The following is a 26,717-nucleotide window of genomic DNA, read 5'->3' on the forward strand; positions in this document are numbered from 1 at the left end:
ATGATGTTGGGGGGGCTCTCCCAACTCTAGGGTTAATGGGACTTTCCATAAAGGGCTTCTGCTCTTCAGAAGCTGTGGCCTGTGAGTCTAGCCCACTTGCTGCACCCTGCTATTCTTGGGGGCCCTGCACCATTCTTCTAGAAGTGTCTGCATCCGCTCTCTGGGTCTCAGCTTTTCAGGCTCCTGATCCCAGAACCTGGAGCTCCTCCAGCATGCTGAAAGTGCTCTTCTCTGGGTCCCGTCACCCAGGGGCTTCCTCTGACTCCTTGAGGTTGGGAATTCAGTCTAGCTGTGATGCTTCACCCCATCACTAGGAGAGATGCTGCACCTCACATGCACTCCAGAGACTTGAGGAAGGCCAGACCTTCACCTAAATGAAATGGATTGTCAAGAACCTGACAGGGCACCTGACCCACATGCTTTCTATCTTCCGCTTGTATTATCCCTCCCCCCCCTTTCAAGTTGATCCACAGCCCTCTGGGGGTCTGTAATCATATCCTCTCAGGCCTTGTGCATGCCACATCACCTATGGAGGCACCAAAATCTTCGGTGCCTTCGTGTTGCTGTATCTTTCCAAGATAAGGCAATTCCCCCATGAAAGGAGTCTCCGGGAGACCCCAGCAGACACTCTCCTTTATTCAGCCCTAGAGAAGCCAGACAGCAGGAGTGTCACAGCAGCAACAGATGACAAAATGACAGTCCCAGACGGTGATGGATGCCGGCTCATTCTGAGAACTGCAGCAGGTCAAGGGCCCCTTAAGAACCTTTCTTTTGTTGCCTGGAAATGGAAGTCAGGACCGGCCCTCTGTTCTGCAAAGGCTTGGAGAACTGAACAGAGGCAGATGAAAAGCAAAGGACTCCACCCACTTTCATTCTGTGCCCAGCACTAGAAGGGGACCATGGAGCGCCTGGGCCAAGCAGGGAAGATCTCATCGTCTCTGTGTGACTGCTGTCGGCACAGCTACCTGCACCCTGACCTCCAGCCCCAACAACCAACACACAAGCCCCATACACAAGGCCCAAGAAATACAGCCTTGCATGGGAAACCCCCTAACTGCAGTCTACAGCCAGGGCCAAATGTGTGGATATACTGGGTCACTATCTAATCTAACAGCCAGGATTGGAAGGTATTCAAGAGATGGGAGAGTCAGACGATAACCCATCAACAATCCCTTCAGCAGTCTGCTTCCTGTTTTGGTGGCTTCCGAAGATAATCTGAGTAGGAAATGGAGACGATACCCCTAAAGACTCTGTATGAGGGGGACCCAGTTCTTTCCTAGGAAGAGCCTCTACCCCACATCTGGGCCAGTTAATGACATCAACCTTTCCTAGAACTTCAAGTCCAACACCAGACTATGTGGGTGGCCTATGCGCCCAGCCCTGGAGCCTGGGTAACTCGGGGACCCCTGTAGAGACAGTGGTCTAAGTGGGGTTGTCTCCAGTGCCGGCTCTCTTTCTCCTGGGGCCCCACACACTGCTTGCTTATGGAGGCTTCCTCCCGTGTTGTCTGCTGCCGAGGTTTCTGCTCTGCCGCTGCCATTCTTTAGATTCCGCAGGCGCTTTGATTTGGAACCCTGGGCACCCCTCCTCTTGATCACAGTTTTGTCCTCGTCCTCACACATTAGAGTCATTTGATTTTGAGTTATTTCGGCTGCCTTGCACATCTCAATGGCTTTCTTTGCTCAGGAAGGTCACTTTGCCTCCACATCCTCCTCACAGAGCACTTGATCCAATTGTGCACATTCCACACGCCCCTGAAGAAGTGCTCTTTCAAACGAGGTCCACGAGTTCTCCATACCCTGTGAGCCCTGATGGCTAATTTCAGCTCCAGGACTCTGCAGGCTGCCCCTGCACCTTGTGAGAGGACCACACCTCTCTTACCGGCCTGGGGTGGCTGTCCTCCTTAAGCTGGGACCCTCATGAACTAGTTAGTAGTTTCATCCCTGTCTCTGGGCTGTGGTCCTCGGAGAGTTACTCCAGTGGAGACCTGGCCTCCCCATCCTTGGGAATTAATGAGCTGGACCTTCTGTGCCAGCTCTGTAGAGGGGGCGGTCCAGCTTCCCCAGATGGAGGCCAGCCCACCGGAGCTGCTGTTCTAAAATTATCCCTCGCTCATCCCTGAAAAGCATCAAATGCTTCTAATAACTCATATTTACAAAGCACGAGAGCATTCACCGTGTGGGATCCCACAGGGCTTTACAACTGCAACAAACTAATACACACGCTAACTAGAAGGCGCCTCTCTGCAGCCCCTGCAAGGCAGACACCTCTGGGGTGAACAGCAGCAGCTGTCGATCCACACGCAGCCCCAGGACACAATGGCCAGGCCAGGGAAGGAAGAATGGCTGGACTCTGGGAGGCCGCTCGCTGCCCCAGGCTGACACACTCAGCCTGTGTTATTCCAATCTGACAGTGTCTTTTGATTGCGGCGCCTCTCTACCTGTTATCTGGGGATCACAGCGCTGCCGGCTGAGCGGCTGCCTATTCTATTACAACCGGGGGCCTCCAACCCCTGCCAACAACAAGCCCGGGTTTGGGAAACACTGTCTTGGTTATGTACGCAAAGGGCACATGTCCAGGGGAAGCTGGAGTGTGGGCAGGCACGGTTCCGTGCACAAAGGAGCCAGCTGCATTGAGAACATCTTTTCAAGCCGCAGAGTGAGATGGTGTCATTCTGTCTCTGCAATCATCCTTCTCTGAACGGCTAAAGAAAGAGGTCCAAGAAATCAACAGAACCGTTTGCCTACATCTCCCAGAACCTGGGGACCATGCCCCTGACCATTACCAGGCACATGACCAAGGTCTTCAGAGTCCAGCCTAGAATCAGAATGTTAAAGCTACAAGAGACTTCCATTTAGCTCAGCTCCATTTCCTCCTATTTTACAGGTAAGGAAACTGAGGCCCAGTGAGGGGAGTGATAGGAAGTCACACGAGCACTTTGTACTGTTCTGGGTCCTGGGTTCTTTTACTTTCATGTCCTCCATCTTAGGACTTACAATAATAATAATGCTCAATGAAATCAACTGGCCGGGAAATGTTACAGAAGCAGGCACTCACCGCACAAGCTCTACTTACGTCACTCAGGTGCATTGCGTTCATTCGTGCTCGGGTGAGATCCGGGTGGTCTGGGATTGGGGTGTACCTATGCAAGGAGTCTGCATCTCCCAACCTGTACAGGCGCTGTGGGTGAGACAGACTGATGGTCAAGGCAGAGCCGAGATACAATTATACTTGGTAAAAGCTCAAGAGAAAAGTAGCCAATGCCCTCTCCTGGCTCTCCCGTTTACTAGATGAAGTGGAACTCAGCACTGCCCTTAGAGACAATCCTTCTAGAAGTATCTGGTGAGTAGAAGGTTCCCATGTGGCCAGGGTCACGCGATGGTGAACACTGTTAGAATATTTGCCATGATCTGTTCCAAATGGACCATAAACCAGCTCCCTGGCTGGCCACGTCTGTGTGATTTATTCTGCCTGAAATGGGTGGCTACGTCTCAGATCCTCTGCAACCTGGTGCGTGTGTTCACTGGTAACAAGAGACAACTCCCAGGCCTTTGAGGCTCTGTTGTTCAACACAAATAGTAGTAATACAAAGCAAATTGGCCCTTTTTTAACTTTAAAGTTTATTAAATGTCTTAGTGTTTAAAACCTCAAGGTTTTCATAGTTTACCCAGATCACACAAAGACACAACTTTAAAATTAATCTTTGTTTTGGTTTTCACTCTTAGAGCAGTGATTTTAAGCCTTGCCAACAACCTTAAGAAGCATTTGAATCCCATCTATTTCTACAGGTGTAGACGTTTTGTTCCCATCCTAGGCTTTGAGAATGGGAACTGTTCACGACAGCATTTGGGCTGGGGGAGGGGGGAGTCCCATAACTGCATGAAGAACGGAAACTCTTGTAGCCTCCTAAAGTACAGGGGCAGCAAAGGCAGAAGGAAGCTCTGAATATAACCATTCTTTCTTTCCTCCCAGGGTTCTAGAAGCCTTTTAATTCCGCTCCATACATCAGCAATTAAGGTGCACCTGACCTCGTGTTTGGTGAGAGATCCCCAGTAACGCTAGGTATCGTTACAATTATAACTCAAACCGTGGCAGGCCCTTTGTAGAGGACTCACTGTGCTCCTGTTCTCGCTTAAAGCTTTATTTGCTTTCACCTATTTAATCCTCTTTAAATTCACTCAACGGTGCCATGGAATGGTTGCCCTCACCGTTCTCCCACCCGCTTCCTCCTTCAGATAACGAGAGTGGGGCAGGAAAGAGGTTAGCAACTGGCCCAGAAGCACCCAGACGGCTTGCACCTCCATCTAGCACCAAGCCACAGTACCCCACTACATGCCCAGGCTTAGTGAGGTTGAGGAACCCACCTCATTACAGTGCATGTAGCTGTTCTTGGCATGAACAAGGTCTGGAGAGTCTACCACCGTGGTGAACTTGATACTGTCTGGTTTTTTACGGTACTTGGTCTATAAAAGAAAAGAGTCCCGTGATATATGGTTAAATATCACTTCCATCTTTAATCCTGGCTTCTTGGGACCAGATGTATAAATCACAATGGCACACCAGAAGACAAGCCACTCTGTTTGATAGGCACCTGACAATCAAGAGCATGGGAAGGACCCACGCTTCCTTTATGTTTAAAAGCATAGGACAAACATTTCATTTCTTAAAGAAGGGGTTCTTTGCTGTGAATAAGTTCTATTAAGGGAAGTGTTAGGCATCCGTGGAGCCTCACTTAGACTATCTCCAGGAAAGTCCTGTTAGTAAGAAAACCAAAGATGGCAGTGTCTCTCTCAAGGAGATTCTAGGACAGATGTCCCCAGGCCGTCGGTCAGTTGGTATTGCTAGCCCTATGTAACTTTTAATACCCCCAGAAGCCAGGTGACCCCATTGGACCAAACTCAGTGGGTAAATACAGATTCAGTGAATTGCCAATGAAAACAGTGGTCCACATTAGATGATAACTGGTCATAATGTATCTAGTAAGAAGCTCCTAATGTACTTAATGCCTTCAACTCCTCGGCAGTGAGTTAGTTGCAGGGAAATATCATTGTTTTAGGTTTGGCTTGCAAACAGCTCCAGAAAAAAATGCTGGGAGTCCATCAGCCTTGGGTCCATGGTGGCACAATCTCTACTGTGTAAACAGGTTCTCTATTTAAAAGGAAACACTCAGGTTGCCCACGTCACTCAGGAAGGTCGGGCTGACGGTACCTCACTGATAAGCTCTCCGGCCTTCTTTGCACTCTCTATCTGGGGAGATCTCAGAGCCAGCCATCCTGTGCCCTTCATGCCCATCAAGTCTGACTTGTATCGGAACTGCAGAAAGAAGATCAAGAGCTTCTGTCAGGACCGTGTCTAGTACCCAGGGGGCATTTCAGCAAGGCCCTTGTTTTGTAATAAGAATAATAACAATAAAGAATAATAAATCATGCTTTGCAATCACCCTTCATCCCAGCAGTTCAGTGACTTCATTGAGAGAGGATTCTGAGTACAGATGTTTTGAGTTTGCACATTTTCCATGAATAAAGTAACAGAGCACAATCAAGGTGCAAGCAGTCCCCGTTAGCAAGACTTGAAGCCGACGGCGATGACATCCGTGGACAAGCATTTAAAGAAAGAGCTATGTGCTCAAATCCAAGGATCAACCAGGATTATTTGGGTTCATTCTGCCAGTGAGGCAATCTACCACCTGCCAAACAAAAACCATCTACACACCGTTCAGCTGATCAAAGCGTTCTGAGCCCTGGATTGAAGCGGCTATGACTCATAGCAAATTACTTTACCAACATGCAACTCAGTCTCTCTGTCACATTTGAAGGTCAAAACAATCCTTGGGGAAAACCTCAGAGTCCCCAGGGACAAGAGACCATTAGATTTTTGCTCTTCAGATAATGGCCACAGAGGGGGCAGGGGTCAACTACAGGAGGAATTTAAAAACTAAAACAAATTTAAGTATGATGGGCTAGCAATGAATAAGTCCTTTTAATCCTTCTATGCCTCAGTTTACTCCCCACCCCCCAGCTGTAACTCATTATGATTTGCTTATATTGCAAAATCAGGCAGAGTCTTTTCCTTTCTTCATTTTAAGGGCTTAGAAGATTAGACCAACAGCACCACCATTCCTGGGAGAAAATAAATAGGAGCATTACAACGGCGGCCCTGACTGGAGCCCCTAAACTGTCAAATCTTATTAGGAGTCCTTGATCTGCCTGCATCGGCTACAATGACGCCGTCACCCGAGCGCCTTTCTTCTCCTCTTTATGGAAATTGGGTATTTTTAAAGGTGGAAAAAGCCTCTCTAAGGAAATCTGAAATTTGGATCTAAATGAAGTTGATGGCATTTCTCTAATTTAGATATAAGCCCTGCTGTAACGCAAAATATCGCTCCGGATGCCAGCCTCTCAGCCTGCTTAGTTCTCTTTCATTTCAGGATCCACAGTGCTCCTCACAGCTGGCCTCAAAGCGGGTCTGCGTCTGATCTACTGTCTGCCGGTTAATGCCCCTGTGCCAATTCCACACTGCTTTCTGACTGGTGAAGGGAGGCATCACTCGGGCTCAGGAGCAGGTTTCAAAACCCCATGTCAGTAAGATTGCTTTTCATACAGTGTCTTTTCAGTCTACACCGGCAATGCTTTTGCCTTCGACTCTGATAAAGAGCAGAGAAAATTGGATAAATTTCTAAGTTGGAGAGAATAATCCTACAGGGCCTCTTCACAGCCAGGCCCTGCTCCTTTCATGAGCGAGATGGAGTGGGGAGCGGTCTTTCAACTTGTCTTTTGTTGGCCTGAACAGTACGATTACAGGTAAGTCAGGAAGCAAGATGCAGGTCCCCAAAGATCCGACTGTGCCTCTGACTCTGATAAACACATCATCTATTGATATCTCCCCAGCCCAGCTTTGACTATTCACACAGACCCTAAAAACAACACACCTGCCCCAGACTTCGTGATCAAAGGAGGGAGAGAGGAGGGGAGCCAAGAAGAGTCAGCTATCCAGACGGCTTCAGAGGCTGAGTCTAAGAATAAACCTTCACAAACTGCCCACCCCGACCTGACTCACCCAAATGGCAGATTCTGTTTCCCCTTATACTAAGGTCTGCAGGCCACTTGAGAATTCATTCATGGGCGTGACTTTCCCAACACCCCCATTTTGGAGCAATCTCTTACAAAGTGATAGTAAATGTAGGTACCATGTAAGCAATTGTACTGAGGCGGTACCGGGAGGAAAGGGTGTTTTCGTCACATGGATAAGAAGTGGCATCCTTACTATCTTTGTGGGACTGTTTAGACTCATTACCTCAATGCATTCTCTCGTGCAAAGGAGGGCTTCTTGTTCTCACCCACAGAATAGTTTTAGTGATCAAATGATGTTTTGGACACTGAGAAGCCCTGTGGGCTGCTATGCTCTGAGTAAGCCACACTAGAAGCCATCAAGAACACAGACTAGAATGCCGAGGTAATAATATAGCCACCTACGGAAGCCCTGCCCCACCTCTTTCTAGTTCTAGGGCCTTGGGAAAGTCATTTCCCTGCCAGCTTGTGACCCAAGGCAGATGGCTTAGATGATGTGGGTCTCACATTTGCATCTGTAAAAGTAAGAGTGATACTCAGTCCTACCTTTATGTGAAATGAGACTGTGCAACATATTTATATTAAAACCTGGCCCAGGAAGTAGGGGTTCTATACATTTTAGCCATTATTGTTGTTTCTGATAGGGAAACTGAAGCTTGGATTGCTTCAAGGGACAACCTGAGGTTACCACACTGGGGAAGGGTGGGAGACGATACATTTCGAGATCCTACAGTCCTGGAATTACATCATTCGGGAACAGAGAACAGTAGGCTCACAAAAGACCAAACAGGCTATGAAAGTCACTGCCGTGTGATCATGGTGGATGCCCCCAGGCCAGCGTGTACATCTCAAGTGACCTTCAAAGGGAAGCAGAAGTTGACATGACACCAGCAATCATGGCCTTGTGGAGTTTAGACCAAGTGAGGAGCATCTCTCAGACCTTCTGCTACAACCTAATGCTTTCTTCCTGGCCAGGGCAGGGAAACAAATACAGAAGAAGCTTCTCAACCAATGAACTCCTGCTGAGGGGCACTTGCTGCTCTTGTAGAGGACCACACCTCAGTTCCCAGCACCAAACAACCATGCAAGCTAACTCACAACTGCCTGTAACTCCAGTTCCAGGGACTATAATGCCCCTTCTGGTCTCTGCAGGCACTGCACTCACATGATACACACATACACAAACAGTTTTTAGAAGAACAAAGACTGGTGAACTCATGTTGAGCATCTGTTTCCTTTTCTATATAATCTAGCCACGCAAGATGGAGATTTTGATAAAGACTACAGCAAAGCCAACACCCTGAGCATCATCACTGTTGAGAATAGCTGGGAGGTCAGACTTCTTACATCCAACCAATCATAGGCTAAAAACGGTGCACAAAGCATCACACAGTTATATGAAATTGAAGCTATCATTCCTTAACCCTCGGAAATGTAAATCAGATTCTGTTTTTAAAATGTTAATATACAGTTGCCAGCTGCCACTTCTTTTGAGATTATGTTCTCGATATTTTTAAATGTTACAAACTTTTTCTTTCTTTTCAAAAATAACAGTAACATAAATCATACCTTCAGGTGATATTTAGGTTTTCTTTTCTTTTTCTTTCCTTGGTAAAATAAAAGTTGGCATCATGTTGACCCTATTGTGACTCTCAAAAGTCTGAGATCACAGGCCAGATCAAGCCTTGCTGCTTTTCTGATTCTGGGATGGAGTCCAGGGAATAAAAATGGCTACTCAGGGTCACCTAGCCAGCTAAGGGCAGAGCTGGGTGAGCAGCCACCTCTGGCTCAGCAATGTATTATGATGAGTCATTCATTGATAAGATCATTATTACAATAGTCAATAACCACTTTGTGTATATGGTACCCTGCTTATTGAACTAAGAGCAGGCCCTGTTCTGAGGGCAGCCAGAATGGGGACTAGGTTGGGGGACTTACCAAAGAGGCTGTTTGCTCTAGGATCCTGTGGACCAGGCTTCATGCTAAGTACTTCACACAGAACAGCTCTCAGATAATAACTGGCTTCTCAACATGAGTTAGCCTCACTACCCCAGGAAATGCTTGGAGGTCCTTGCTACTTTGGTAATATAGGCTTGAGGCCTGGTGTGCTGCTGAGTGTCCTGCAGCACTCAGAACACACTTCCACGGCTTGGCCTAAGAGTCCCCAAAGGTGCCAGTGGCCAGCAGGTCCATGGCTTACAGTCTACACTGGGAACGGCTTCTTCTTAGGGTTGTCATAGGGCCCAGAGAGATGATGGGTGGCATTATGCCTGCCACTCTGTGTGTCCTACATACACATTGCATATGACCACTTTATTATTGTCACCGTGTCTAAGACTGGGCAAAGATGAAGGGCCTGTGCAACTCACATGGCCAGTGTGGAGGAACGGGATGTATACCTCAGAAATATGACCCCAGCGCCTTCCTCCATGACACAGAGTATAACTGCTTCTACCACTCCAACCCCCCACCCCCAGCTCACCCTTGCTCTTAACTAGAGCAAGATCTCTCCTTTGAGAGCCTTGGGGTCTACACCTCTTGACCCCAAAATTGGCACTGCTTTAGGATCCTTCAAGAGAGTCAGAGTTCAGAGAGTAGGATCGAGAATAGAATAGTAGAAGTAGAGCCCGACTCACCAAACCTGCTCTACCAGCTGTTCCCCGCCCAGAGCTGCAGCAGGGGCAAAGGTGGCCATCAGTGTCAGCCATGGCTACATCATCTTAGCCCTCGTCCCCACCCTTCCCATCCTCAGTCTAGGCCAATGCTGTCTGCCCCATCCCCTGAGACCTCTTCATTCATCCACATCTTTTTGTGTACGTAGTAGTGTGTACATACATGTTCACATGTGTGGGGGCACAACTGTGTGTGTGGGGTGGGGTGCACATGTGTATATGCATGTACAAGCCTGAAGTTGGCATCAGGCACATTCAATCATTCTCCACTTCATTGATTGAGGCAGGGTCTCTCACTGACTCTGAAGCTTGCTGCTTTCTGGCTAGACAAGCCACGCGGCTTGATCTGGGGACCCTGTCTCTGCTTTCTCAGTGCTGAAGTTGCAGGTGGCTGCCACACTTGTCTGGCTTTTATGTGGGTTCTGGGGGTCCGAACTCTGGTCCTCTCACTTGCATGCCGAGTGCTGTGTCCACTGAACCATCTCCCCAGCTCCACTCGTGGGCTCTGTTTTCCCTCAGACATGTCACTGTGTTCCTGCTCTTGCCTTGGAATTTACTGTTCTGTCTGCACAGATTCCCATCCCCCTCCCTCATCCCCCTCAGGCCTGTGCTCAAATGTCACCTTTCCAATGAGAGCCGCAGGGACGCCCTAGTGTAAATGGCACATAAGCTGGGTGGTGGTACATGTGGGTGCCACCCATAATCAGAGCATTTCAGAAGCTGAGGCAGGAGCACCTCACATTGGAGGCCATTCAGGGCTACATAGCAAGACCCTGCCTCAAGAAAACCAGAAAGATTGAAATATGGGTGAACGAACACACACACACACACACACACACACACACACACTCCCATCCTACTTCTGTGTTCTATTTATCTCACTAGCAGATATCACCACCTGAGATATAAGATATTCACCATATCAATCACCATTAATCTCCTTTCACGGCAGTGGAAGCCCCACATGCACAGGGGATATTTTTCACTTCTTTACTGACGACTGCATTCTCCCAGAAGGAAAGAAGAATTGAAGGGAGGAGAGGAAAAGGGAGAAGAGGGCAGGAGAGGGGAGGGGAGGCAAAGTCAGAAACTCAGAGCAGGAACTCAGGTGAAGAGAGCAAAAAAACAAGCCAGCAAAGTGTTCTCCACATAGTAGCTGCTCAATTAATATCCATTGATGAAATAATCCTGGCCTGGAGGACACAGGCCAAACTTGGGGTGGAGAGGATTCAAAAGCTCAAAGATGAACCTCAGGTGTAGCAGAAAGGTGGGACTAGCCAGTGCTGTACAAGCCTACCTCACTCTGTAGGGCATGGGCTTTCTTGGCCCAGGCCATCTTCAAATCCTCAGGCAGAGCCGTGAACTCATGGCACTGTGTCCGGTAGTCATGGTCACTGGCCAGGGCCTGGGCCTTCCTGGCATGGACCAGGTGCACCATATCCATGGGCAGGTGGCACTGGGCTTGGCCGCTGGCTGCCGCCTTCTTGTACTGATGCTCACTCTGCAGCTGGGCCATCCGCTGGCAGTGCTGCAGCCTTGGGTCATCACTCACACTCCGGACCCCAATGAGCTGCCCACGCTCCTTCACGAAGTCATGCCTATAGAGAAACTAGAAGGGACAGCCGGCTGGTCAGGGGCAGCATGCAGCTAACACATACCCACCTCACAGCAGCACACAACCAACGTGTGCCCACCTGTGTTACTTCATCACAGGCCCAGAGGGAAGGGTCACCTTTTCTTGTTCAAGGCAGTAGTGCTTCTAAGACCTACCACAGGCAGTTGGCCCGAAGCATGCCTCCCTCCCTCGGGGCTGAAGGATGAAAACATTAGATCTCTCTTCCTATCTAATTAAAATCAGATCCTCAGAACCTCAGGGAGCATCCTGCTCCCCTTGTGTATCCTGTGGCCAAAAGGAATTTCATCAAAAGGGGTAAAAAAGAAACTTGTATTTTATCCACTCATATTTGGAAAAACATTAAACCCCAAAGACAGGATCTGCTCATTTGAAGTCCACGTTTTCTGTGATTTGTTTGCAGGAAAGAGAAAGTCACCTTCATGTCCCAAAGCTATGGACATACGAAGCTCAGCGGGCAGATGGTGGAGGGAAGGACAGAGCCAGGGGGAGGCGACCGCCATCTCCTTTCTCGTCCTTGTTCTGGGTGTTGCTGCAGACAGGCGGCTCTCACATGAGACCTGAGTCACCAGCGCCTTCAGCCGGAGACCTCTGCGCGGATTTAGCCTGTGCTCGGCCCTCCTTTTGCCGAAGGACCTCATTCGGAACTAATTTATTCCACAGATGATGTCTTGTCTCACACAGTTACAGATTTGCTTTAATTTGGGAAAACTTAGCCTCACACATTGTTTTATATGAAGTTAACAGAGAGGAAGCAAGATGGAAGGTCAGAGAAGTCCACTCACATCACTAGCTATGTTCCCAGAGGCCCGAGCAGCCTGGAAGGGGAGAGCGTCTATCGTCAGCTTGTAGCCTTGGGCACGAAGATTATGCCAAGATTCCTTGTATTTTGCCTAAAATGGGAACACACGTATATCTTTAAGAAAATACACGGATCAATGAATAAAGTCTGCATGCCCTTTCATTAGTAGCATGGTGTCCTAGAGTCCATTTGTGAGCAGCAAATGATTTCTGTTTCATAGAGCAAACTCTCATTAGCACATGCCCTGTGGTAGGCTCTGAGCATACATGTATGTGTAACACACATAGATTTTACACAGGCATCTACAATGGGTGCTTTTTGAGAAGCTTCAGCACACGGTGGGAAAGCAACTGTTGGATCACTTGTGGTGACTTTGAACTTGAACCTCAGCAGGGAGAAAGACTTGCCTCGCTCAGGTTGTCTGCATTGGCTTTTGCTCGAACGAACTCAGGCAAACCAAGGGTCGCTGTGTATTGGTGTCGAGCATCTTCTCCAGCTGCTTTATAGAGGCGCTGCACCCAAATTAAAAATAAACAAACAGTGAGAAGATAAGCGGTGAGTCCTGTGTGTGCAGCTGGGGAAACGGCAGCAGAACGCCTCCTTGGACACAGCCTCAGCCTGGGTTGCGGGGACATTCCTTTCGGTCAAGACAGGCTGTGTGAGTGGAATCAGAGAAATGGAAGAGCTGCTGTTTGTTCTGCTAAACACCGAGGAAGGTAAACAGTGGAGATTGTACTGAAATCCATTCGCCTGGTACAGCACAGGCGTCTAAGACCTGGGACACAGAATGGACATGCTGCTGATGGGAAGAGGCAGCCCTGGTCTTCACGCTTCCCCGCTACCTCAGGATCCCTTCTGAGAGCAAGCTGAGCCAGGGCTGCCCTGGAGGACATGTCCCTGTGCCCAGAAATGGGTCAGTGCTTGCTGACTTCTGCAAGGTCAGAGGCCATCCTAAAACATGGTTACCCCACGGCTCACAGTTTAGAAAGAGAGCAAGGGCGAACAAGCATTTGAACTTTACAGCCTCTCTGTGCAAGATGATGAACTCTGTCTCTTTGGGCGTCCTTATCCTTAGGCGCCCCTTCCAGCTTTAGAAGGCTTGGGTCAAGCTAGAGTTGGGGGAATCTTAAAAATGAAAATAATCTGATAATATGTGTCTGCTCAGCTGACAGGAGAGCCAGTAGGCAGGGGAGAAAATTTCGGCAGAAGAGATCCTTCCCTTCCCTTTATTTTTTATTGGGAATAATAAATTTTGGGATGAATACATTGTGTGAGATTAAGATGAGGCAAAGGTTGAAGAATCCAGACCGATGCCATACCCTAGACCTGCCTTCGGGTAATCACAAGCCTTCCATAAATGAATACTACCTTGGTTTGCACCATCTGCCTAGAGTAGAACCACAGGCCATCACCTCTCAGATTCCTTTGCTCAAAAGAGTCAGCTGAGGGCCTTGTCCAGTGGCTGTTTGGATCCAGCCCCTCTAGGGTGTGGCCCGAGGCTGGGATTCCAGTCTGCCCCTGGTCTAGAGGAGCCAGACTGCAGTCTAAAGCAGATGCCCAACTCTGTCCCTTCCTCTGGAAGATGTGTTAGGTTCTGTATGAAATGTTTTCTTTCCAAATCCCCCCATAAACTGGAATACCTTTGCCCTCTCAGCCCATAAAACACACACACACACACACACACACACACACACACACACACACACACATACACACACACACACACACACACACACACACACACACACACACACATTCCACCCCCCCTTTTTTTTCTCTTTAAATCTAGCCATCCTTGAACAGCCACTGAAGATTTCACCTCATTGGTGATCTGGTTGCTGAACTTGGCATGTAGAAGATTGGGAGTATCTGTCACAGCTGTGTACTTGAAAGACCCAGGATGCTGCCGATATTTACTCTAAGAAAGAAAAAAGATGAATTGGTAAGGTAGAAAACAGTTAATGCTGTAAATCTTAATGAAAGCTGTGTGTGTGTGTGTGTCCATCCCTATGTGCACGGGCACTGAATTCCAGAGGATAACTGGGGTATTGTTCCTCAGGAATACTATAAATACCTTCTTTTTGAGAAGATATTTCTCATTGGACTTGAGCCTTGCCGACCAGAGAGCCCCAGAATCCTCCTGCCTCTGCCTTTCCCCACACTGGAATTGTAAGTGTATGACACTATCACCAGTAACGCCTCCTTTCGCCCAGCCCATCATTCCAGAGTCCAAGTGGCCATCTCCCTCTTCAGGCGAACAGAACCAACCATGCTTACGGTCTGCTCCTGACAAGACTTGGTGTCCTCAGCATTAAGGATGCCCAAGGCCAACTGTGGTCCTTCAAACCCACACTCAAGAGAAAAGCTGGATGTGGGGTTTCACATTTGTAATCCAGCACCAGGGAGGCAGGGACAGGCAGGTCCCTGGGGCTTACTGGCCAGCCTGCTTGACAGGGAGAGACCTTGCCTCATAGAGCAAGGTGGATGGCTCCCGAGGAGCACCATCTAGGCCCTGGGTATACACAAACACACACACACCCTCGCAAACACCCCACCCGCCCGCACCAGGACTCAGAAAGTCACTGGCACAGCCCAGCCTCTCTGGGCTCTTTGACGATACACACAGGACTCTGATGGGCTGGGCTGTGAAGAGCTTCCATGCAAACACTGTTCTGGAAATGCTGAGCCCAGGGCTTCTGAGCTCCCGCAGGGCACTGTCCACCCTTAGCCTGCAGATTGGGGCCAAACATCTACCCAACTATTCCCACTACTTCCATCCCTGTCCTTGAGTCCACCGTGAGCATCAACCCATGTCACCTCTTGGGGTAAGTAAGGCTCCCCATGCACTTAGAGAGTTTCGAATTCTAAGACTATTTTTTATCAAGAAATCACCAAGAACACAGCTGCCATTTCAAGCAGAGCTGTCAGAGAAACACTGGGTTTAAATCAGTGCCAATCTTTACAAAGCCAAACTGAGGCGTCTGTGTAACCCCATGTGACTAATTTAGAAGCAGGGATCAGAAAGGACAGGTAACTAGGCTGAGGTCACAAAGCAAATGAGAGCTGACCTAGAATTTCAATCCCTTATTTGTTGGTTTCCAAAGCCTGCCTGCTTTCCATTGTACCATAGGGCTGCCCTTCGAAGGACCTAGAAAAAGTACATCTTACTAGCTCATGAACTAGTCTTATGTATTAATAGAGGAACTGACTTGATATTCTTGTGTGTGTGCACGTGTGTGTGTGCATGTGTGTGTGTGTGTGTGTGCGCGCGTGCACACGCGCACATGCGTGCATGTATGTGCATGAAAGCCAGAGGTCAATGTTGGGTGTCTTCCTCTACCATCCTCCACTCCAGGTCTCTCCCTGAGCCTGGAGCTCACTGATTCAGCTAGACTTGTTGGCCAGTGAGTTCCAGGGATCCTCCTGCCTCCCTCCAGAGAACTGGGGTTACAGGTACACACCATGGTGTCTGGCTATTTTGGAAAGTGTCGGGGATCAATACTTGGATCCTCACCACTTGCTCACTGAGCTTCATCTGCTAAGCCATCTCGCAGTCCCTAGCAAGCTTTCTCAAATGGTCTGAATGGAAACTCCAGTAACAATGAGTGCCTCAGGCAAGAGGTGACAGCTTAACCTCCAGCTGCCTGAGCAGGGGGACACAGATCCACTGGGGCATCTGCCATGGATTCCCATACTGCCATCACCCACTCTGGAGTCCCATGTTACCTCGCTGATGAGCTCAGATGCTTTCTTTCTTCCTTCAATCTCCAGTGTGCCAGGAATAACACAGGGAATACCACGCATGAAGTTCAAGTCCGAACGATACAGACTCTGCAAGAAATACACAAACATCAGAAAAGCCAAATTCTGAACAAAGAAGCAGAGGAGTCAGGGTCTTGGGACGCTGTCTGAAAGCGCACATCCAGACTCCAGGCAGCCATTGGTCTGTCTGGACAGATGTGGTGCCGCTCAACAACGGTGTGCATGCTTCTCAGTAAAGACTCATCTGGGGAAAATGCGGGTCAGAAGGAAATCATTCAGCTGTCACTTCTCTGTGAGTAGCTGTGACAGGGATGCCGGATGGATTTTTGTTTTAATGTGGGCTATCAAACCATAAATGCTGGAGAGGATTGTGGCTAGAAAGTCAGGTGTCTTGGGGCAAATGTACAAATGGTTTAACTGATCTTTCAAACAAAAGCCAGCAGCAGCGGGCGGTATTAATTAATCATGGGTTAAGGAAGAACTAATGAATTAATCCAAAATAACTTGGCAAAGACTCATTTGGGTCCACACCTGCGTGAGAAAGCAAGGACCACCTGAGTGATTTGGAATGACAGTTTAAAGGGTCCCCAAATCTACTCCCCTCAGCCAGCAAAGCACCCCCTGGGTGTGCTGCCTTCCAATTGTCACCACAGCACCAGACAGGGTAAGCACCAGGGCTCTGCCTAAGTGACAAATGGCCTGAGATGAGTGTGGCAGTTCCCGCGTCCCTACAGCTGCACTCGGGTTCCTGACAGCCATGTCACTCAGTGAATGCTGTCCAAGGCACAGTGTTCCAAAAGATGACAGATTCCAGATCTGCACTGCTCGCCTTGCACGCACTGTGGAACCAAGACAGAGGGCTCACTTTCCTCCACGGGTCTTGTTGCCTGCACATGCCTGGAAGAGGCACACCCAGCCGGCTGGGAAGGAAGACAGGTACCAAGGATGCTGCTGTCTTTGGGGAGGACATGCCTCACTTTTTCAGGAACATGAGACTGTCTAACTCCCTGTGCCTCCTTGCTTTACAGAGCAGGTATTGGGGGTTGGACATGTCACCAGAGGGGTGAAGAGGCCTCACAAGGACCAAGACGACCCTGAGAGGCATTGCCAGGGCCTGATGTCCAGCCCTGCTCTATGTACTTCCCATGAAGCAAGAAGGGTTTCCACTCAACCCGGGACCAGGGACAAAACTGGGAGATCCTGAAAACCCACAATCCCATGTGGCATTTCCCTCCTTGTGTGTTGTACAGTTTTTCTGGACAATAAGGACTGTTGATGCAGGGATATTGTGGGTTTAGATGAGGTCATTTCAATGCTTTGAATTCAGCAGGAACCCTCAGGGACGTGATGATCTCACGTGAGCACTGTAATCAGTTGTGCGTTAGGACTGCGTGGAAGCTCTTGGGCTAAGAAGAGTTTAGGATTCCTGACCTCTGGAGGCTTCCTGGAGTCAAGAGGAACTCGAGGGCCCTGCCTTGTGATATGTGCTGCCAGGAGAAGGCCCTGATGGAGAGGCCCAGGCTCTTTACCTCACTCTGCAACTTGTGAGCTTTCTTGGCACAGCTTAGCCTCAGGTCTTCTGCCAAGGATGTGTGTTGGGGGAGCGGATGTCTGTAGTCCTGGTCGCTGGCCAGGGTCTGAGCCTTCTTGGCATGCACCAAGGTTACCATGTCCAGCGGCAGATGGAAGTGAGCCTTTGAGTGTTCAAAGGCTTTCTTATAATTCACCTAGAGGGGCAGACAGATCGACAGCCACTGTTTCAAAGCGACTACTTGCACAGGATCATCAGGGAGCGCGACTATGATGCAGCTGTCCCTTCAGCCGGCGACACGATGCAGGCCCATCCTCCCTCCTTGCAGACACTGACCTAAGAAGCATGCTTGAGTCTGGCTCCTGACTTTGAAACTCTTGGTCCCTGGAAGTCACTGGCCTGGGTTCAAGGGTTATGGCTCCCTTACCAGGGGAAAATACAGACAAGAGACATCCAATGCCAGTGACTCCCTTGCTCTCTTTCCTAGATCACCCCATTTTAGAGGGTCAAGAACGCTCCTGGGCAACCTGTGCTCCACCCAATGTATCTTTGCCCAGTATCTGCTTAAGTATCTCCTGTACCCCACCTGGCAAAGAGCTTCATCAAACATTACATGATGCCCTAGTCAATCTTAGAGCTGGCAGGAGTAGCCGGCTGTTTGAAAAGCCAGTTCTGAGGATAGATATTCATCCCTTAAGCCCAACGTATATCCTGAAAGGTGAGGGAGAAGCCCATTCCAGCCCCACCAGCCTGGGGAGGAACTGTGTGAAGTTGGTGGTTCTCCTCTGAATTCAGGTCCCAACTGTCCTCCGACACTTCAACCCAACCACTTGGCCCAAACCCCCTACTCTGGTGTCGTGGATTGTATCCTCACCTTCAGAACAAGGCCAAGGCCTCCATCTAATTCCATCCTCAGAGGTCAGCAACCCCAGACAGAAAGCACAGTTGGAAAAGGGAGAGAGACAGACAGAAAACTGGCAGACAACAAATGAGGCTGGAGGATGGAAAAGAGGGAGAGGAAGGTGGAGAGAGAGAGAGAGAGAGAGAGAGAGAGAGAGAGAGAGAGAGAGAGAGAGAGAGCGCTTCACTGCCCGCATGCTGGAGCCTGCCTCTTTCTAGCTGACTCTGAGCAAGGGACTGACCCATTCAGACTTGACCTCCTTATCAGTAAGCCAGAATGAATAGAAAGTGGAGATCCTGGAGTGACAGTTTGGCAGCTGAATGAGATAACACATAGGCTAGACCTCTGTAACATGCTGGGCACAGCTTTCACCCCTAACATTTGTCCCTCACACATGCGCAAGGAGGTTGTGTATACACATGTGTACCAGAGTCCACAGGATCACATCAATCGTCAGAGGGGAGGAGCAAACCAGGTGCCTACATTTATGTGAGCACAAATAAGAATGAAGTGGTGTCTGTGCCCACATGCGTGTGCGTGCATGCGTGCGTGTGTGTGTGTGTGTGTGTGTGTGTGTGTGTGTGTGTGTGTGTGTGTGTATGGGCAGGTACATACTCCATCTCCACATCTCCACTGTGAACTACTTCAACTGACTGTGGCCTCCTGGAATCCAGTCTACCTACTAACATGCAACCTAGAACTTCACATATAAATCTTTTTCCATTTCTAAACATTTTCAGGAATTCTCTCTGTAGAATACACACACACACACACACACACACACACACACACACACACACACACATCTCTGCAGGCCAAACACATCCCATAGACCACCTAAATCCAAATCCAAGAATGCCCATCTCAGAAAAGAACTAGGAGCCATACAAATCCAACCTCATTTTATGGTGGGAGAAGCTGAGACCCAGGAGTGATTTCATAACTCTACACAGCAAATCAGCAACAGAAGCATCACCCACTTCCAAGAGGCTGGCAACCTGGGGGCCGTGCCAGGAGCATCGTCAGGTGGGCCCCACAGCTCCCTCCATCTCCTCCCACTTACGCCACTCTGCAGCGAGGTCGCATGTACTGCGTGTGCGAGGCTCAGGTCATCCTTCAAGCCCCGGGAGCCAAGCATCTGTCCTTTCATTCTCTCAAATGCTTCTTTGTATTTGTACTAAAGGGAAAGAGAGCGGGAGAGACCGACGGCTCAGGGACAAGGGACACAGAATGGAAGAGGTGGGTATTGGGCGAAAATGTTTTGTTCTTTTGACAGTAACTGGGTGAGTTAAAAGAAACCGCGCAGGAGTTGTCAAAAAGTCTATTCTTTCATATGCAAGACTCCCAATGACTAAAGGGCTCCTATTTGAAACGGCAGAAGCGTTAGCACTTGGGCGGCCCAAGCTGGGAGAAGGTGCAGGCATTGTTAGCGGGCTCTTCACAGGCCGGCTTTATGAAAACTCTTGGTGGAGGGTGCATTTCATCTGCCCAGGTTCCATGTTTACAGTCGGGCATTTGGCTTTGTGCCCTAGGCTGGGGAATTTTTTGTGTAAGATGCACTCTCTCGCGCTGGTCATTATCAGGTTGCCCTAACACAGTCAGTTCGGACAGGAGAGGATATTATATCCACAGGCAAAAGAAGGCAAGAGTTAGCGGTAAAAGAACTGCAAACAGGTTTAGATTAGAGTTGTCACAGGATTTTGGATGCTCACATCACTTATTATTTCACCCGACGCCTTTGCTGCCTGGAACGGAAGGGCATCCAACCTCAGCTTGTATCCACCATCCCGAAGTCGGCTCCAGGATTCCTTATAGCGTGACTGGAAGGGAGACAAGCACAAATCTGATGGTCTCCTAAATTCTGGCTTTCTCCAACAGGAATCTAGTTTGCAGTGGGTCCCCGCCCCCACAGCCCCATCTGGGGGTTAGATATCACTGTGACTTAGAATGGATTATCCAAGAGTCAGTTCCTGCCTCCCACCCACCCTTAGCAGGTGAAGCCGTGGAGGGGGCTGGTTAAGAGCAAAGGCTTTGGAGTCTGATAGACCTAGCTCTTATCGGGCAGCAAGCTCGTTGAGTTAAGAAGGCGTAAGGGTGCATTTGTACAGCTCGTTATAAAAGTAGAGAATAGCCAAATGCTTCGACTGAAGACCAGGAAGGACAGGAGAAGGGTTCTTATACAAACTACAGAGTGGGAAGAGTTTAAGTCCCCAAATGTGTCCTTGGCACAGCCACCAGCTACATCGAGCTTTGCTGAGATGCTTCTGCATTTCAGCTCCTGTCTGCAAAGGACCCAGCAGGAAGGCGGGCAGGAAGGCGGGCACTTCTGTCTCAGTCTTCCCGGTGAGCTTGGGTCTTACTCAGGACCCGCTATGTCATTCACAGGGCCCAGTGCAAACACAAGTGTGGATTCCCTTGTTCAGGGAAGCCATAAATGTCAACACAGTGACAGTGCAGGGCACCATGCATGCCCATGAGGGCACCCCACCCTCCTGTCTCTGAACCCAGTATCCCTCCAGAAGTTTCACCTCACTGATGTTCATGGCGTTCAGCTTGGCCAGCAGGACTTCAGGCAAGTCCACAGTCTGCGTGTAGTGGTGCTTTATGTTTTCTCCTTGCTCCCGATACAGCCTCTGTGGGTCAAGAGAGGACTTTGCATTACACCCTGGGCCTCCCCCAGGCAGCCAGCAGCCACCATGTGTGCCAGGAGACAGAGGGCCTGCAGCTGCTGAATCATCGTAGAGACCTGATCACGGCACCCCGCCTCCACCCAGATCACTCACGGCTGGCACAGTGACACTCATGTTACTCTGCTCGACTTTCCAACTCAGAGCATGACGGATGGAAACTTCCCCCGCCACCAATGCTACACTCTTAAGCACCGCCGAGACAAGCGTCAATGGGGGAAAATGAGGTCTGGCCACTCTTGACTCACATGGCTAGTCACCTCACACTATGCAATAGGGACTAGGGACCCAGAAGGTGCACTGGCAAAGACCATTCTGTGGGGAGGCCTCCCAAGCCCACCTCTACCTTCTTTCCTTCCCCACATCTAGGGTCCCTGACCTAATCAATATCCCTCTAGTGAGTTCAGGTTTCCTTTCCCAGAACTTGGAGTGAGCTTCGGGCGGCCTACGAGTTTGCTAGATGGCATACAGAGTTAGCATACCACCTAAGAAAATTTCTAAATCGTGTTTTTCCATCCCAACACCCATCAGACATGTCCAAGGTTCTACATATCACAGCAGCGCCCCCTAGAGTTGGTTAGGGTGAGGACACAGCAAGTGTTTTCCTTCTTCAAGAAATGCAATGAGATTCTAATGAGCAGGTAAACAGGAAATCAATTCCAAAACCAAAGTACGGGACTCATGCCACCTCACAGCCTGAAGAGTACCCAGGCCCTTTTGGGGGTGCCTGTAGAAAGACACAACCCGACTTTCCTATAAAGCCATAGAGGGAATTTTGAAAGTTGGATCCCCAAGGTTTGTAAATATTTTTGTGTGTCAGAAGCTGAATATTTTAAGATACTTCAAAGCCAAGTCTGTCTTACACTAGATCTGCAGACTTTGCTCAGTAATAGCAGCCAATTAACTCCTGTGTTTAGGGGAGTCTTTTTAAGACCTCAATGTTCCATTCAGTCGCTAGTGAACTGAGCATTGGGTCAAATCTTGGTTCCCTGAAATATGCAGAATATGGGAAGTAGCTTGAAGTCAGCTAATATCCACAATCAGACGCAAATCATTTTTTAAAAGCATGGGAAAATGAGAACACAATGTCAGTCCCTGCCCTCAGATCCCAAAGAGCCCCAAGCATGGCTTCCTCAGTCCAATTAGACAGAATTTTACTCAAAGTTCTAACTCTGAAAACAACATTTGGAACAAAAGGAAAAGGGGAAAAAGGCCCCGTGGCCACAAATCTGCAAGCTATGCAAATGCAAGGAAGGAGGCATCGGGGCAGTGGGGTGCAGAGCCCCACTTGGCACGCTGAGTCCAGGAACGCCCCATTTGCATCCTAATGAGGAAGCAGGCCTGCCAGGGGGAGCTTCATAAAAGACAAGGGGACCCTTCATCCTCAGGACGACAGAAGGAGCAGGCCCGAGATCCCCTCCGCTTCAATCACGCCGCTGAAAGAGAACCCACTCTCGGAGTCATAATGTATATACATTATCACTTACATCCACTGCTTGGGTATAACTAATCCTGGCCTGGACCATCTCCGGAGTGTCTTTAATACTGGTAAACTTCAAAGCATCTGGATGCTGACGGTACTTCTTCTGTTGAGCAGGAAAAGATCAAAGCCGTGAATTTTGTGCTGCTCTTTCATGCCATTTGAAAGAGAAAATCACAGGTTGCTTGAGATTAGAGTGAATTTGTGAACATAATTATTATTCGGCTTCCTCCATCTTTATATCCTAGGTACCTTCAGGTTAATATTTGTTTCAATTTAAGAATAACCTCATGTCAATTAACATTAAAGTATTTCTACCCAGTGCAAAGACAACATCTCAAAATTAGATTACACCAGTAAAATACTGTAGGGTACACACTTCCAAAGTCATTCTTTCTAGAGGCTTCAAATGCTGTGTTGCAGTTGTTTACATATCTTAGTTTGGCAAGAAAGTGCCTTTCCCGTTACATTTATCGATTGAAGCTTTCTGTTTCCTTCCCCCAAAGGACTTGGCAGGCATTATCACAGCCAAAACCCGCATTTAACATGCAGGGTGTAGTCACTTTAGACCAAGGTTCCTTTAACATGCGTGGTAATTCTCAAAGATATTACAATAAGGAAAAGGATACCGTCATCATCATCGAAAGGAGCTGTCAGAGCATTTGAAAACATGGAAGGTATATTAAACAAAACACAGAGCAACAGAAAACGTAAATGCTGGCAAAAATCTAGATGACTCATTTTGGAGAGCTCTGGAAAACACAATTAAGTTCTTTCCCTTTCCTTTTAATCAAAGCACATTTTTCAGAGCCTGAAATATTATAATTTTAATGATATAGTGGGGTTTATATTTCCCCAAATCATGTTATTTTCTAGACAGCTGCCCATTTGTCTACTTGGCTTTGTACACACTGCTTTACGTTGCACATGATTAACTCTGGTTAGCCACCTGTGTTCTGCAAATGACATCTCACTGTAACACAGTCACGGGCATTCGCTGACGTATTGCCTATAATCATCTTCAGCTAGTCGTGACGGAGACTATGTAATCCACAAAGTTGGGGCTTCACAGAATAGGGTTTTTTTTTGTTTTTTGTTTTTTTTGGTTTTTCGAGACAGGGTTTCTCTATGTAGCTTTGCGCCTTTCCTAGCACTCACTTGGTAGCCCAGGCTGGCCTCGAACTCACAGAGATCCGCCTGCCTCTGCCTCCCAAGTGCTGGGATTAAAGGCATGCGCCACCTCCGCCCAGCCTACAGAATAGTTTTAATGGCTCCTGCTCCACACCACAGGGGTGCATGTGCCTCTGTGTGTGTGATTGCATGTATACATGTGTATGCATGTGTGAATTCATTTACACATGTGTAAATGCATGTGTGTGCATATATACATGAGTGCATGTATGCATGTATATATATATGTGTGTGTGTATGAGTGAATGCATGTATACATGTGTGTATGTATGTGCGAGCATGTCCATATTTATTTGTGGCTCTTTCCAAAGTGCCTGGTATTCTCTCTGAAAGTTAATCAGCCCAATTTGACAGGAACCTAGAAACATTAAATAGTTGAGGAAAGTTGTTAAAAAATATCTTGCCTAATACACAGTTTGAAGAGTGGTCTGAAGAAAGATGTTAAGAAAACGAGCGAATTTCTTGAGAAAGTTTGTAAGATGGGGAAAGTGGTGTGGCAAAGTTCTGTCACTGTGAGGCAAATGATTCCCTCTGTAGTTCTCTGGTGCCAGACTTAGAAAGGAACCATCTGGAAGTCTAAACTGCATGGAGCGGTCTGTAGGGAATGAAGATCCTCCTTTATGAAAGGGCTCGATGCCATGGGGCGGTTAATCCTCGAACCTAGGCGTTTGCTCCCATAGTTTTTCATGTTCGAGCTCCTGAGAGGGCCTTTCTCTAACTAAACACAGGGCGACACTGACCCTGCTGAGGTCTCAGGTGTTTGAGTCTTAAGTGTTGAGTAAGGTCTCTGAGAATTGGGTCAGTGGGAACAAGGCAGGTTTTGCAGTTCCCTCTTACATGTAAGGTGACGAGAATACAAGTCCTGGGGAGACTTGTATTGCCCTGCAACACTGGGCAAGGGCCCTGCAAAGCCAGCGTGTCTGTCAGTCTGCACTGACTATGCATCAGTAAGAATCTCTCTTTAAACATCATCCCAGGAGCCTCACGTTCAAAACTAAAGTCCTCCAGGGTTATGCACACTAAGGGCTCCTTTCTGGCCAGAAAGTTCCAGAAAGACCAGTCTACCTGAAGCCCATGAAATGCTCCCTTGCTTCCGGACACAGCCCTTCCCAACAGGCATGGTGAGGGGCAATTTGGAGAGTTTGATGGTGCTGGTTCTCGGCCGAGCTTGAGCCTCCAGCCATAGCTCTCAGAGGTGCTCTGGGCAGCAGCGATTCTGCCCCCCAGAGGGCATCCGCCAACGTCCGCAACCTCTCAGGCGGCCACCGCTGGCAGAGAGTGACTCTGACATCTAGAGGCCAGAGAGATGCTCCCGAGCATCCTCTAAGATGGAGCATACCGTCAGAAAGACAACATGTCAACGGCATCGAGGCAGACCCTTGCCCTGCCCTCACAGTCTTTAAAACTGCCGCTCAGTGCGGCTGCTCTCATAAACAGAACTGCCTCGAGGACACTGACAAAAGTGAGCTTTAAAAACAGCAGAAGGGATGCGTCCCTCCCACAAGAAAGAGCCAACTGTGTCACTGTGTCGGACAGCATTGTGAATATTCACAACAATTGTGAATATCCACAACTGTTTACACTGTGGCAGCCGGGGGGAAGCGTGCCCGAAGTTGTGAAAGGTCTGCCCGGGTGCCACCGACATGTCTTTTCATCACCTCTCCGGTGCCGCCTTGTTAGGGAGGTGGGGTGGGCAGCAGTTGAGCTCCGCTTGGTTGTCATGATTACACATAAGATCACTTGTCACCCTCTTTGCTTTTGCTGGGACTCCACGGTCCCTACTGGTGTGTGTTTGGTATGTGGCTTCTCTCTAATTACCAGCCCTGGTCCGGGGTTGGAGGCCTTTCATGTGGCTTTGCCTTTTGAGTGGAAATTATTTTAATTTTATACAGAAATGCCGCACGCCTAATGCAGCCAAGCCCCATCACACACACTGTCAGGAAACCTCACCTCGCTAATGAGTTCTCCTGCCTTCTTCGCCTGCTCCACATTTAATGACCCGGTGGCGACCCAGCCTGCGCCTTTCATCCACTTCACATCTGCCCTGTATTGGTTCTGACAAAGGAGAAAGAAAGAGAGAAAGGCAGGCCACTGTCACTGCGCAGACGTTTAAAGGGCTGGGAACAGCTCCCAATGTGCCCTCGGTGCCAGCTGAGTCAAATTAAATGTCACTTTGTCTTACCTGTTTCTGAAGAGCCGTGGGTGAGGCCCCCAAATCTACAAAGCAGCCCCCCTTTAGTCAGAGGTCTCCCTGTAGACGGTGGCTTTGGGCCCTACCCAGCACTACTTGGGGCACACGGAAGGTGCTTAGTCAACCCGGGCCCTCATTAGGGACGCATGTCTCCCCTCCAGACAAAAGCATCCTCCCGTCTGCCGCACCAGTTTTCCTGTTTAGAATGGCACACACGGAGGAAGACAGTGGCTGCCCACAACAGAACCCAAGTAGGAGAGAGACTCTCATAAAACCCGGGTCTTCCCACGGTGCCAACTCCCTCCTCCCGCCCCCATGGGGCATGGAGGAGAGGTCTCATCTCTTCACTAGCTATGAATGAGTAGTTTTAATGAAATTATTTAAATGGGAACTTTTCTCTAAAACCATCCTATCATCTGTCTCTGTCTCTGTCCCTCTCTCTCTCAGAGAGAGAGAGAGAGAGAGAGAGAGAGAGAGAGAGAGAGAGAGAGAGAGAGAGAGAGAGAGAGAGAGCTGTGTGTAACAGCCTGGCTATAGCTGACCCCCTCACACATTTTTTTTTTCAAGAATCACCCAAATCCAGAGAGAAAGCAGAACCAGGCAAGGGGTACAGGAGGAAGGAGAGGGGCTGTTGAAGATCCACAAGCTGGTCATTCAAAGAATGGGAACCATTAGAACTAGGATGAGAGGTCAGTGACACTCTCATAGTTGACCATATGTGGGGATGACACCAATGTATTCAACTCCAGCATCAGAGAGAAACCTAAAACATATGTCAATCAGAATTCCAAAAAAAGTAG

The 26,717-nt window shown here is 48.7% G+C and overlaps 1 protein-coding gene across 5 annotated transcripts in view; it reads right to left on the reverse strand.

Annotated features, from left to right (window-relative positions):
- The window catches only part of Nrap (nebulin related anchoring protein), a 358,082-nt gene that overhangs the window by 3,556 nt on the left and 327,809 nt on the right, over window positions 1-26,717 (reverse strand). For all 5 annotated transcript variants that reach the window (XM_076563346.1, XM_006978431.4, XM_006978430.4 and 2 more), the window contains 14 exons: window positions 25,677-25,781; window positions 22,543-22,641; window positions 20,897-21,001; window positions 20,081-20,188; window positions 19,432-19,545; window positions 17,466-17,663; window positions 15,901-16,005; window positions 13,994-14,092; window positions 12,582-12,686; window positions 12,158-12,265; window positions 11,037-11,348; window positions 5,209-5,313; window positions 4,365-4,463; window positions 3,076-3,180 (listed from right to left, as the gene is read on the reverse strand). In XM_076563346.1, coding sequence (XP_076419461.1) covers window positions 3,076-3,180; window positions 4,365-4,463; window positions 5,209-5,313; window positions 11,037-11,348; window positions 12,158-12,265; window positions 12,582-12,686; window positions 13,994-14,092; window positions 15,901-16,005; window positions 17,466-17,663; window positions 19,432-19,545; window positions 20,081-20,188; window positions 20,897-21,001; window positions 22,543-22,641; window positions 25,677-25,781 — 1,767 coding nt within the window. The remainder of the gene's footprint in view (window positions 1-3,075; window positions 3,181-4,364; window positions 4,464-5,208; window positions 5,314-11,036; window positions 11,349-12,157; window positions 12,266-12,581; window positions 12,687-13,993; window positions 14,093-15,900; window positions 16,006-17,465; window positions 17,664-19,431; window positions 19,546-20,080; window positions 20,189-20,896; window positions 21,002-22,542; window positions 22,642-25,676; window positions 25,782-26,717) is intronic.

Source organism: Peromyscus maniculatus, chromosome 1, assembly GCF_049852395.1.
Source record: "Peromyscus maniculatus bairdii isolate BWxNUB_F1_BW_parent chromosome 1, HU_Pman_BW_mat_3.1, whole genome shotgun sequence".
In the NCBI taxonomy this organism is placed as follows: Eukaryota; Metazoa; Chordata; class Mammalia; order Rodentia; family Cricetidae; genus Peromyscus; species Peromyscus maniculatus.